This window comes from Mustela putorius, unplaced genomic scaffold (assembly GCF_011764305.1).
Source record: "Mustela putorius furo isolate JIRA1106 unplaced genomic scaffold, ASM1176430v1.1 tig00003898_pilon_pilon_pilon, whole genome shotgun sequence".
NCBI lineage: Eukaryota > Metazoa > Chordata > Mammalia > Carnivora > Mustelidae > Mustela > Mustela putorius.
In genome coordinates this window covers 1,064,052-1,078,176 of record NW_025422047.1, presented here as the reverse complement: position 1 = coordinate 1,078,176, position 14,125 = coordinate 1,064,052, and the positions used below count along the sequence as shown (strand labels likewise).

The 14,125-nt window shown below is 45.0% G+C and overlaps 1 protein-coding gene across 1 annotated transcript in view; it reads left to right on the top strand.

The window, feature by feature from the left end:
* RYR3 (ryanodine receptor 3) overlaps positions 1 to 14,125 on the top strand; it is a 505,740-nt gene that overhangs the window by 360,503 nt on the left and 131,112 nt on the right. Inside the window, exons 39-43 of the mRNA XM_004751026.3 lie at positions 2,508 to 2,781; positions 4,549 to 4,663; positions 6,271 to 6,400; positions 7,568 to 7,671; positions 11,710 to 11,845. Of these exons, the coding sequence (XP_004751083.2) occupies positions 2,508 to 2,781; positions 4,549 to 4,663; positions 6,271 to 6,400; positions 7,568 to 7,671; positions 11,710 to 11,845 (759 nt within the window). The remainder of the gene's footprint in view (positions 1 to 2,507; positions 2,782 to 4,548; positions 4,664 to 6,270; positions 6,401 to 7,567; positions 7,672 to 11,709; positions 11,846 to 14,125) is intronic.

Sequence of the window (14,125 nt, the reverse complement as noted above, 5' to 3'; positions counted from 1 at the left end):
CTCTCAATTTCTGGACTTCCATCTCACAATTTAAAACCCTCCCCTACAAGAATGGCCTTAAATGTCATGCATTCACTGAATTACATCTGTCCATCAATAACACAACTCTAAGTCTTGCTTTTTCTGTCAGAGTCTTGGTGCCATGTTTTCATTTTAACTGAGCTTCCACTGAGTCACATGCACATAATCATTTATCCCATTCTCTCACATTTGCTGGAAGGCTGGCCTGGACTGAGAACCCATGGGGTGCTTCCTGCTCTGCTCTTTCAGATAAAGAGCTGTCTCCTTTCTCATTTGCCCTCTCAAGAGGTGTTTTACTGTAAATGCTCCATTCTCTATAAATGTTGATTTGGGTTATTATATCACTGTGGAGCTAAGAGCTCACCCAAATCCTGAACTAATCTGAAAGCCAGGTTAAGGGAAAACTAATTTACTTGGTGTCCTTAGGACTCTGTAAAACCCCCTGTTGACAAGAGGATGGTCCTTGAGCTGACTAACAGTTCTAGTTGTTGCTTTTTCCTGCTTGACAGGGACTGTGATGTGTATGATCTCAGCAGAGAATTTGGTTGTTAGTGGAGAAAACCATAATACTTTCAGGTCAGGAGGTAGGCCGAAGGGGGAATTGTACTTACAGGACTAAAAAAACTTCCGTTGGGTCCAAGAGTGTGTATTGTATGGTTTTGTCATGCTTTCATTCCTTACCGTGACTATTAACTGGGAGAAACAAGAACTCTTACATTTATTTGGCAAGTGAGGAAATGGGTTCTTGACAGAAGCCGAGCCTGTCCCATAAAATAACTGATTTCCCCCCAGAGGATAGAGACATTACCTAACCTAACAGATATTAGTCAGCAATCCCTGCCTAGTGAGGTCTCTTAGGAACATCTTTTAACTTTGCTTTTCTCTGCTCTGGGAATCCTTTTTTAAGTGTTGCAGCCTGTCTCCCGTCTGAACCTCCAACACCCACAGGGTTGATAGACCCAGCAGTAAGTTAAATTCATCCTTTATATCTAGATCTCTCCTAAAGCTTTGGTAACAAAGTTCTATTTTTATATCCTCATGATGAGCCAAGACTGTATGTAGAGCAGACATCTGCCATATATAATGACATGGAGGTAGAAAACTAGACGATTAGAGGTGGCACAGGCTACCAAAGGCACCTATCTGAGCTTATTCCAAGTTTCTTCACTGATGGACTCAGTAACCTTTATTGTCCCCTGAGCTCTGCCTTTAACATCAGGTCTGAATTAAGGTCTTGGTGCCATCCATACCTTGTGGGAATGTGATAGGCAGAGCCAGACTTGGAGACAATTGTGGTTAAGAGTAGCAATTGTGATTTCTTACCCCTGTGTGTGTGTTTGCGTGTGTGTGTGTGTGTGTGTGTGTGTGTGAGAGAGAGAGAGAGAGAGAGACACGCACACACACATGGGGAGGGGGTCTGCAGTGCCCTCCCAGCCATTCTGGCATGTCCTCTTTCACCGTGTCCTCCACCTCAGATCTGCCTCTCCCTTCTGACCACCCTCCCATACCAGTGCCACTCAGCTTTTTTCAAGAGTCTCTCAATCCACCCTCTGAAGGTTCCATGGCTGCTCTGTTCCCACTTCAATGACCTCTCCTTGACCTGTGCAGCCAGTGGTATTTCTGTGCAACCTGTATGAGCCCTGGTAACTTCTGAATTCCAAGCCATCCTGGCTTTTCTCTTGACACTTGTAAAAGTGGTGGTGAGGCAGGGTTCGCTGACCCCTGCCAAAGATTCAGGGCAACACAGTCTCTTCAAGGGTCTGATGGTCACTGGTCCAGCTGCAAAGTCTTCAGACCTTATAGAATGTTCTCCTTCTACTTCTCTCCATCTCCTAACAGAGTTTTATGTATATATCATCCAAAATACCTTCTGGAATTCTGGAGTTGATGGCACGGCTTACTCAGTTCATGGTGTGTGGTATATTTAATGTACTTGGGGAATATTATCCATGGTAGAGAAAATCCAGGGCTTAATATCACTTGTCTCCAAAAAGCCAGTGACCAGTTTCACCTTCTCACACCTTTTCCACCCCCCCAGCCACCCCAAAACTAATTACTCCCCACTCTGTCCCATGGCACTTGTACATTTTGGTATTTATTACACTGTGTTATAAAATAAAGACAACATTTTTTTTTATTAAATCAAAATGAAAATGTAAAGAACCGAGCTATGAGGCCCTGAAGACAAGGACAGTGTCTTACTTAGTCTTCTGTTTCCAGTATCAGTTCAAATGTCATTTACTCAAAATAAAATATTTAGTACTCGAATTAAAAAATGCAATATTCGTTTATTGTCGTATGGTTCACACACATGTCTTTCGATGATCTATTTCACTTCTCTGCATGTTACAGTCCACCCTTAGGAAAAGAATGTTTTAACCTTGAGCACTGACGTTGTGTCCCTGTCGAACGGAGTGGCTGAGAGACACAGCTCTCTCCCTGTACCACGATAGGCTCCATAGCGGTCCTCCCTGTTGCCCTTCTAGCCACCTTGAAGGAGCTCATCTCACAGACCATGATCCGCTGGGCCCAGGAGGACCAGATCCAGGATGCGGAGTTGGTCCGAATGATGTTCAGCCTCCTTCAGAGACAGTACGACAGCATCGGGGAGCTGCTGCAGGCCCTGCGGAAGACCTACACCATCAGCCAGGCCTCCGTGAGTGACACCATCAACCTGATGGCTGCGCTGGGCCAGATCCGCTGCCTGTTCAGTGTCAGGATGGGCAAGGAGGAGGAGCTGCTCATGATCAACGGGCTGGGGTAGGTCGTTCTCCATTGAGTGCAAGTCACTCAGGAGAACTGCGGGAGGGAAAACTGGTCCACCTGGCCATATGGATGTTCCAGAATTCAATCGTAGAAAATCCCTGCGTGCTACCATCCTGATTTCATGCCTCATGGGATAACAGTCTCGGTGAATCAGTCACCTTTGAGAACCGAGGAGACCAGGCTGCAGGCTACAGAGGTGAAGGGCTGTTGCGAGAAACAGTGGGGAGGAATCTTAGAGAAAAGCAGTTATTGGGTGTGTGTCTGAAGAAAATAGCCCCAGGGAGGCAAGGAAAACAATTCAGAGGAAGAACAGTGTGTTCAGCTCAACAAGAGAGACGTGTTTTGAGCAGTTGAGCTTTTGACTGGAATTCTTCTGAGACTTCCCTCTGAGAAACTGCTGGCTGATCCCTCCCTTTGCCCAGGACTAACCCAGAGAGTCATTTCTGTTAGTTCTGCAAGGCACCTTTCCCCATAACAATAGCTCACGGCTCTTCCTTGGAAGCCATGCTGTCAAAAAGACAGCATTTTGGACATCAAAAAAGATTTCCTTTAATTAGGTAGTGACATTCCATTGTGTGGATGAGAAAAGCAAAGCCCGAAAAAGTTAACTGCCCAGCCCACAATGTTACTTGATGAAAATCAAGAACTAGGACCACGACCTTCCTGCTGCTCCATGTTCCATCTCACTGTCCTGGAGCAGCACACTGAAGGAACCCCCGCCCCAAGCCCCAGAAGAAGGACTTCAAGGATGCCTGGGTTGGGCCAGGGAAATGCAATCATGCCTCAAATTCATTTGCACGGAAGAATCATGCATGTACTAGAAATGAAGAGACTCTTATGGGAAAAATAACCTGCAGAATTAGCTTGTCCCCTGGCCCTGGCAGTAGACACAGTAGCAGTAAAAACTGGTGCTATTTCTTCTTAACAGCAGCCTGCCCTCAGGGGACAAAGGGACAGCTGAGAGTAACCACCCAGAGAGGGATTACACAGCCCCCTCCCAGGCTGCTGCTGCATTTTGATTTGCCTTTATTGTGTGTGAATTCATACTGAATGATAGAAAAATACATTTTTTAATATTTCATTGTTAATTTCACTGGTTTTTTGAGGACTGCTGCCCCAGAATGTCATGGGTATCTAATACACAGTTGCCTTTAAAAAAGGGGTACAGCCCTATCATTAAGAAAACTGAAGTACACAGAGACTTAGATATAAGGATGAGAAAAGGAAAAAAAATGTAAAAGACCCTGTGTACATGGAAGAGGAGAAATTCAGTAATTTGGGTTGTCTCAAAACTATTCCAAGCAAAAAGACAAAGGGTCGAGGGGCATGCCTGGGTAGTTCTCTCAGTTAAGTGTCTGCCTTCAGCTCAGGTCATGATCCCAGCATCCTGGGATCAAGTCCCCCATCAGGCTTCTTGCTCAGCCGGGAGCCTGCTTCTCCCTCTGCCTGCTGCTTCCCCTGCTTGTGCTCGCTCACTCTCTCTCAAATAAAATCTTTAAAGAAAAGAAAGACAAAGGGACAACTGTGTAATATGTCATTAGAAGGAAATGTCTCAAAGAAAGTACTTCATAGAAATAGGGCAAAATACACCTATGAGCTAAAAAAAGGCACTCTACATATATTCCAACTGACCTAGTACCTTCTCAGTACCTTCCAGCCTGTCACATTTGCATTCCTTCACCCCCATGTCTGCGACTCTGTGTCCTCACCCCTGAATGTTCACAGAAGAAAGTTCTGAAGTCTGTCCCGTCTTTCCCATAGAGACATTATGAACAACAAGGTGTTTTACCAGCATCCCAACCTCATGCGAGTCCTTGGCATGCACGAGACGGTGATGGAGGTGATGGTGAACGTGCTGGGTGCAGAGAAGTCTCAGGTAAGGCTACAAGGAGAACTCAGCCAGAACTTGACCCCTAAGCAGGGCCGTGTGTTGCCTTGTTCACAGCCATGTGGCTGGCGTCTGTTGCCTCAGTGACCCCTCCCGGGGAGCGGGAGCGATGTGCATAAAGCCAGGAAGTAGCCAAGGGCCAGGACAGTGCTGCTGAATGGACTCCAGCCAGTGTAAGAACGCTGGCTCCTAAGGCTCAGAGCTTTACTCGCTCGTTCCACAAGGCTGGTCACCTGCTAAATTTACTTCCCGTACCCTTCAGTCCTGCTCCTTCCAAAACAGAATTCCTCTGGGTTCCACTTAGGAGCCTGGTATGTTTTGTGCTGGGTCAGGAGAATGCTGCTCAAAAGAACAAGGTCTTAATAACGAGCTGGGCAGCGTTCCCTCAGGAGTGAGCATTTGCTATGTGCCCCAAGGTCCTGAGGATACCAGCTTTCCTGGCCACGCCCCCATAACAAGCATGCCGTAAGGGGGAGCTCCCTGGGCATTCATCCTAACTAGTATGGGGTGCTCCTCAGAGTTCCAGTGTGAAGGCAGTAGAGTGGAGGATGTTTTCAGATGTTGGAAATTCCAGAGTGCCGGATAGGAATGAATGATTTGCAAAGCAGTTCCACCAGTATTGACAGATGGGGATGTGAAGGAAGACCAGAAGCCAAGCTCACATTCCTTCTCACTCGCTTCCTTCTGGTCCATCAGGAAAGTGGACCCTCTGCAGAGAGCCCTGAGCAAATGTCTGCTCATCTCAGCAAACAGGTAGCAGGGAGAGTTCAGAACCTCATTTGGAGAGCACCCCCCCCTCCATGATTCTAAAGGGGGAAATCAAGGACTTCCTAGGATCCAGAGCAAGGTTAACACAGACAGCACTTACTGAGGATTATTGGATCAAAATAAGACGCGGCTTTAGAGATGCTGATTACTTTGTTAAGGAGAGAAGCCAAGAGCAATCAACAGTAACATAAGATGGCATCTCAGGGCTAAATTGTATGGATCAGATTACAGGTGCTGTGGGAGCCCACTGGAGAGCAGTCATCAAGAGCAGAAGTAACCAGGGGAGAAAAAAAAAAGTAACTGGGGAAGGCTCAACAGCCTGAGAGGGCAGTGCTCGTCAGGCTCCCACAACTCTAGGGGCCTGCCTTTACCCAGAGGACCCAGGTCTTATGTAATGCTGGGTATTATTTGATGATCACTCATCTCCCTTTCTGAACTTTCTTATCAAAGGTCTGTCCACACCCTTCCCAGATGGAAACAGTAGTCTGATATGGGGGTCACACAATTTCATGTGACATCAGAAGGTGTCTAGGATTCTTGTTTGGCCTCTTTTTCCTTTGCAAGAAGGATATTTCAGGAACTGAAATTAACTCTCAATATTTTGGGACTTCTCTTCTCAGTTATCTACTCACTGTCTTGGAATAAGTGAGTAAGCCCTGGATAGCACTGGAAGTAAGACAATTCATTTTCCAAACTGTTCATAGCTTACACCAGTATTGACATGTGGAAGTCCATTGATTACACAACCTAAAACTTACGAAGTCAGACTTTTCAGGAAGGACTCATGATGGACTCTTTTCCTTGACACTTCTTTCTTCTCTCTACAGATTGCTTTTCCCAAGATGGTTGCTAGCTGTTGCCGCTTCCTCTGCTATTTCTGTCGAATTAGCAGGCAAAATCAGAAGGCCATGTTTGAGCATCTGAGTTACCTGCTGGAGAATAGCAGTGTTGGCCTAGGTATGTCGCATTATTGCTTCCACATTTGGGCTTGGAGGTGACAGTCCCCCTGCTGACCCCTTAGAAGGTCAAGGAAAAGAAGCTACATTCCTGCTAAGGTATTTTTAAATAAAAGGGACCTGCCTGATCTAAAAACAAACAAAATGACAATACAATATCTCTGCTGTCCAACCTAAGGAGAGATGTTGCTACCCACCAGCACTGGTGACAGATTCGTGTTGGCGTAGTCACAGAGTTTTGCCTTGTCTCCCTTGGGACCAGTGGGTCATGGCTTATGAGATCATGCCTGAGGTTGTAGGTAGAATCTGTGGAGACACTCCCAGCCCACTCTGTTGATCAGGGAGCAGTGCTAATGAGACAAAGGTCAAAGATCCAACTCCTGCTTGGCAGGCTGGCTGTCAGCTGCATACCTGTCCCATCAGCCAACTAGCCGGTGCTCTCCTAAGCTGCAGGATGGACTGGCCAAGAGCAACTGCGGATAAACAGGGTAAATCCATCTGCACCATTAGGAAAGCAACACACTGCATTTGCCTTACTCACTGTCCTGGATGTAAACCAAGTGAATTTGTGAAAGATGCAAAACCACATCTACATCCATGTGAAATATGATATCTTAAGTTTCTGATTTATCAAATGCAACCTTGGACTACCAAACTTTTATTTAAAAAAAAAAAAAAAAAAAAAAGGTTTTTCTTAATTCTAGCCTAAGAACCAAAGGAAAATCAAAGATAACATTGGTGACCTGATGTAACTATAATAAGAACTAATGCTGTTTGAAACTATTTTTAAATTCTGGATGGTGGACCTAGAAATGGCCAAGTCATTTGAGCTTATTAGTTGATTAAGTGGCATCTCTCCCTTTTTTGAGTTATCACCGAAGTGGGGCTCTCAAGAAGTTATCATATTACAAAAGTACTTGGAAAAACATGGTCCTGGATAATTCTGTGAACTGATTTTCCAAGTTACTCCATATTTGTAATCAATAATGAGTGTAGGGACAAGGATAACAAATAGAGCTCTTAAATTGGACAGGCCGCCCCCTCTGGACAGCGATAGGACCCAGGTTTAGTGTGTTTGCTGCCCTCTCCTGACCATGAATTGGCACTGCAACCTCAGCTCAGCATTGGGTGGTCCTCATCTGTTCTCTCTCCTCTCTTCCTTCCTCAGCCTCCCCTTCCATGAGGGGATCTACCCCACTGGACGTGGCAGCTTCCTCTGTAATGGACAACAATGAGTTAGCTCTGGGCTTAGAGGAACCGGACCTCGAGAAGGTAACTGGCCCCACACTGGAGGCAGTGTGCTTGCTCTATCCTGTCTATAGTGCAGCCACACCAAGGAAATGTAGACCAGAGACTGGGTCTCCATCAGAAGCTCTTCAACAGGGACACCTGGGTGGTTCTCTCACTTGAGTGTTTGCCTTCAGCTCAGGTCATGATAGGGTCCTGGGATCAAGCCCCAAGTTGGGCTCCCTGCTTAGCATGGAGTTTGCTTCTCCCTCTCCCTCTGCTGCTCTCTGTCAAATAAATAAAATATTTAAATTTTAAAAAATAAAAGAAGCTATTCAACGCTCCATGAAAATATGGTAGAAAGTGAGTAATTGGCAGAAGTGTGATAATTAGGACCAGAGCATCTCTTAGGGGCAGGGAGAGCCATCTCCACAGACAAGGATATCTGGATCTTTGTGTTCTCTGTATGTGGAGGCCCAGCCTCACTGGTCTGCATGGAACACCACCAGAGACCTGGGGATCCTGATATAGTTCTGTGTCATCAAATTTTTAAGTCTAGACAGTAAGAAAAGAAACATGACAGAAAACTGTATAATCAGTATATGGGTAAAGAAGACCCACACGTTCTCTGCAGGAACAGATGAGGTAAAACTGAGCTGCCCCACATGGAGATTGTGAAATGCACCCCCACTGCTGCTGATGACTGGAGGCTGATTCACCTACATCTTTTCCCCTTCAATTTGGGGCTATTATCTTGACTCTCTGAATATGAAGGAGACTGATGTGGTGAGGGCAAGGGGGAGAAGTAAGAGGTCATCCACCGAACAGTGGGTTTGGAAGTGTGTGGGAGAGGCACCACTCACTATGACCAGGAGGTCGGGAAGGTCACTCGGCAGAGTGATGAGCTGAGGGAAGAGTAGAAACCAAGCAGACATACCATGGAGAGAAGTGTGCTGGGAATATTTGTGAGGTTTAGTGAGGAGAGCATGGTATGCTTGAGAACTGGGAGAGTGGATGTGAGGAAACATGGGGTGTTTGGGGGGAGTGCTTGGGGCATGAGGAGGGACAATAGGGAATTGGGCTTGATGCTACCATAACTGTTTATGGTAGATTTTCATACTCTTACATGATCACTGTGGGCCTGGGCCTACTCTGATTAACTCACACGACCATGATCCTCAGAACATGCCTTTTTTTGTTAGTACTCCCAGTTATAGGAGAGGAAACTGAGGCATAGAGAAGTTAGCTGATGTGCTCAGTGTTGTGGGGTTTGTTAGGTGTCAGAGTCAGGATCCGAAAGAGTCTGGCCCCAGAGGCCTTGCTTTACCTGTTCTATGCTAAGACTTCTATGTAGGACCTCTCCAAGAAACCATCAGAGGGCTTTAAGCAGGGGAGCGATTTTTTTTTTAAAAGATTTTATTTATTTATTTGACAGAGATCACAAGTAGGCACAGAAGCAGGCAGAGAGAGGGGTAGAAGCAGGCTCCCCGCTGAGCAAGAAAGCCGGATGCAGGGCTTGATCCCAGGACCCTGGGATCATGACCTGAGCTGAAGACAGAGGCTTTAACCCACTGAGCCATCCAGGCGCCCCTGTGATTTGTATTTTAGAAAACACAGCCTGGTTTTAGCGAGAAGAACTGATTGGATCCAAAATAAGACACACACACACACCCCCATACAAACACAGACTCGGGTGTTCTGCCCCCAGCAGTACATTATGTGAATGCTTTCCCACAAATGCCATGGATCTTCCTGGTCTCCTTCTAGTGAGACAGACTTCAAACTCTGCTCTGCATACACTGAAACAGCCATCAAGAACTCAGTGTTTTGGGGGTGCCTGGGTGGCTCTGTCTGTTAAGTATCTGACTCCTGATTTCAGCTGAGGTCATGTTCTCAAGGTCGTGAGATTGAGCCCTGTGTCAGGGAGCATGGAGCCTGCTGAAGATTCTCTGTCTCTCTCCCTCCCCCTTTGCCCCTTCCACCACTGCTCCTTCACACACAGGCTCGCTCGCTCACTCGCTCGCTCTCTCAAACAAACACGGTGTTTTCGTTGGTGAGGTAACTGATGGCAGTATGAAAAAGGGCTGATGGTTCTCTTAAAACAAGCAGGGCTATGAGGTTAATACTCAGTACCCCTCTTATTTGACCATGCTTGACAATAACCCTAAGCCTCCCTTGAAGATGCAGAATGGGATAAGGAGAGGCTGGGAGGCTGGGGAAGGGGAAAAAAGGGAGACCTAGGGAGATCAACAAATGGACAGGATGAGGTCTGCTGCCCCGTCTTCCAGTGGTCCTAGTCGCTCAGCATCTCAGCACGGGGCTACGGACTTTATTCAGACCCGTGTCAGGAAATCACCCACGTGTGGTTCCTAGGAGAGAAGGGAGAGGAGAGGGAAATGCTGCCGTTCTCCCTTTCCCTGGATCACAGCAGAAATTAGGTCCCTTAAGATGGAATGACAGCCCCCCACCACCACCCCCCACATGCAGGGGCTTATTTCAGTGGCCAGTGAAGTGTATTGCACCTGTAACCTTGAAAACACTGCCTAACTCCTGCCTTTATTGATGTTTTCCTGACATTTAAAAATTTTTTTTTTATTTTTTAAAATGATTTTTATTAACAGATAGTGTATTATTTGCCCCAGGGGTACAGGTCTGTGAACCATCAGGCTTACACATTTCATAGCACTCACCATAGCACATACCCTCTCCCTAACATTTTAAAGGCCAAATCAAGTCCACGCTCCAAGCAGAATAGTATCGTTACTGGTTTAAGAAGAAAAACAATGTGGTGATTATTTCTTATAAGTTGTGACACAGATACATTATTCTTACAAAAGGACTAGAGAATTTGGCATCAGCAAATATGTGATTCATTTGAACAGCACTTATTGACCATCTGCTGTGTGCCGGGCTCTGGGGAATCAAAAATGAAGGATTTTTCGAGGATTTTGCAGCCCCATGGATTTTCCCCTTTTCCTTGTACACAGAAAACGTCAAAAGATAAATCAGAATAACAACTGCATCTCAAGCAAAGGTCTGTTTGCCAGGTGCTTTTTTTTTTTTTTTTTGCCTGACATCTTCTAAAAAGTACGCAAGTTCCAAACTATTCTACAAGATCACAGGGCTAAGATCCAGTGACCTGAGAGCAGAGAGGACACTACTAATCCCAGCCCTTACATGGCCATGGCACCTTCACTCACCACCCCAACCTTAACATCTTGGCTTTGGACTTGAAACCATGATTGCTGTTAATGCAGAACTTTAGGGATCCTGAATCTGTCAAGGGCCCACTCAGAGTCAACCAGTGACTGAATATTTTGGTCTTGAAATAACATGGCCAAATGAACATGGCCCTCCTGGACCCATTATCTCCCCAGATGCCCTGTAGTTAGGCCTGGCGGGGGGAGGGGCAGAGGAAGAGCAAGCTCCTGTGAGTGGGGACAGGGGCAGAAGAGAGAGAGAATCTCAAGCAGACTCCCTGCTGAGCACAGAACCTGATGTGGGACCTGATCTCATGACCCTGAGATCATGATCTGAGCCAAAATCAAGGGTCATATGCTTAACCTACTGAGCCATGCAGGCATCCCATTAGGGCTGTGTTTAAATGGCAGCTCCCTCTTGCCAAAACTGGGAAAACCAAAGAACTGAGAGCTCATGGAGTATTCCTCCCTAACAATGGTAATCGGTCCTATTGGTTACTTGAAAACAATAATGAATTGGAAGTTCTGGTTTCAAACCTATGAAAATTATTATTTTTTAAAAGAGTTTATTTATTTGGCAGACAGATCACAACTAGGCAGAGAGGCAGGCAGAGAGAGAGAGAGGGAAACAGGTTCCCCACTGAGCAGGGAGCCCGATGCAGGGCTCAATCCCAGGTCCTGGGATCATGACCTGAGCTGAAGGCACAGGCTTAATCCACTGAGCCACCCCAGTGCCCCCAAACCTACAGAATTATTAAGTTAAAGGTTTGGGGCTCTCTCTAGCTTCTAGGAGAATGAAAGCCCTTCTGCTCCCGGAATTTTGTAGGCCTGGCTGCTATCTTGTAAAAAACTTAGACACTTACTTTTGTACTGTTGTTGGCAGGTGGTGACCTACTTGGCAGGCTGTGGCCTGCAGAGCTGCCCCATGCTTCTAGCCAAAGGATACCCTGATGTCGGCTGGAACCCCATTGAAGGGGAACGTTACCTGTCCTTCCTGAGGTTTGCCGTCTTTGTGAACAGTGAGTCCCAGATTTCTCATGCCTTTCAGATCTAGGATAACATAAACTTGGGGACGTATAAGGAAAGAGAGGTCCTTTGCATTTCTTCCTGTCTATAAGTGGCAGTTGGTAGAATAGTCTCAATGAGGCCAGAATGAGAATGAGAATGAGGCCAGAGAAGGATCAAGAATAGCGTCCGATGAATGGAGCACTGAGCTCGAGTGCCAGATGCAGCAAGAAAATCAAGGCAGAGGCTAGGGCTCTTCACTGCTGTGTACCTCTTCTCGCAGTAAAAGTGGGGATTATTAGTATCTTCATCTTACCTATTTCACAAGGCTAAATACAGATGGATGGATACATGCATGCATAAAAATTAAGAATAAATATAAAAAGTAACAAAACTCCCAGGAGAGAAGTATTTCTGTGGCAACCCTAAAACTATTCTTCTTAATACAAATTACTTCCCATGTGTAATGAATTCCATGTCTACAAAAATTATTTAGTTCCCCGACTCTAATATACTGAATATTGTGTAAAATTAAGTGGGGACTGCTTTCCTGAAAATGTACCTTGTCTCCTAAGATTTTGTTCTAATACTAATTTGCTTATATTCACATGAGAATTATGATCCTTCACCGTTCTCTCAGTTTGGAGTTCCAGGCTAACAAATCCAGCTTGTCTCATTACATGGTTGCACAAAGGGCTGGCGGCCCATGAGCACTCAGACCAAATTCTCTACGGAGAAGAATTTATCTCAGAGTATAGTGCTGCGATGTGAGCATTGTATTTGTGTGTACTTTGGTCTCCTTTCATGCCTATCCTACCTGCTTCCTTTCCTATATGGTAATACACTCGACTCTTAATTTCCATCATCCTGGTTGCCCCCACCGCTTTTCTTTCTGGGTCTCATCCAGCCAGATTCTCGATCACCTATCTTCTTTGCTCTCTGTACCCTTCAGTGTCCCTCTCTGTTCGTCGCCAGCATTGCTGAATTCCATTTTCTTTGAGGCCAGGGTCAGTGAATCCTCTAATAGTCCATTGCACGTTCAATCCCAATGACCACATGTGCAGAATTAATTCAGAGTTACTGTGGTGATAGGGAAAATTTTTTAAATGGTTTTTAAGGATTCATAAATCTCACTAAATTATCTGAGTAGACTGTATGACACAAACCAAATCAATCCAGGACTAATGTCTTCATTCATCTTGGCCAACTTCACAAGTTCAAGAGCTTTATGAGTCATTTTAGTGGGACTGTCTATATAGGTTATGAAGGTAAAGGAATCCACTGGCTTTGTTCCTATGGAGATTGCCCAAATTCCAACACTTGCTTATGCTGGTTACATATGACCATATTGAACTCAACTCTAGACCAAAATGTTTAGTCTACTCCCTTTGCTTTCAGGTTGTATTACGCCTTTTTTGCATATTCTCTGTAGTGCAGTTTCGTAAAGCAACAAACTCTAGCAAATTAGCCCATCAGTAGGAAAAGATACACAGTTTTTATTTTTTTAAGATGTATTTATTAGCAAGAGGGCATGAGTGGGAGGGGCAGAGGGAGAGAGACTCTCAAGCAGACTTGGTGCTGCACTCAGAGCCTCTTGCAGGAGCTCAGTCCCAAGACCCTGACATAAAAACCTGTGCTGATATCAAGAGTTGGATGCTCAACCAACTGCACCATCAAGGCACCCCAATATGTACATTTTAATTTAATGTATTATTGAGTCTCTATAATATAAAGTAAAAACAATATAATATAAAGTATATATTTTATATATACTTATATATATAAATATATAAAGTATAATATTAAAACATCTATAATATAGGGACGCCAGGGTAGCTCAGTGGGTTAAAGCCTCTGCCTTTGGCTCGGGTCATGATCCTAGGGTCCTGGGATCGAGCCCCACATGGGGCTCTCTCTGCTTGACAGGGAGCCTGATTCCTCCCCTCTCTCTCTGCCTACTTGTGATCTCTGTCTGTCAAATAAATAAATAAAATCTTTTTAAAAAATTTTTTTTAAAAATTAAAAATCTATCATATGAAGTATATATTATAAAAATATATAATATATAAAGTCTCTATAATATAATATAAAAACCACATTTGGTTTTGGCAAGAGATAAATAGCTTCTGCTTCCCAAAAATATATAGTCTAATAAGGAGAGTATACATGAACAAAAATGTATAGTCTAATAAGGGAAGTAGACATGAACAGAGGTCACTGTGATAAGAGTAAGGAAGGGACAGAGTGCTGTAGAGCTTCATGAAGGGAAACTCACATTCTGTTGAGAAGATCAG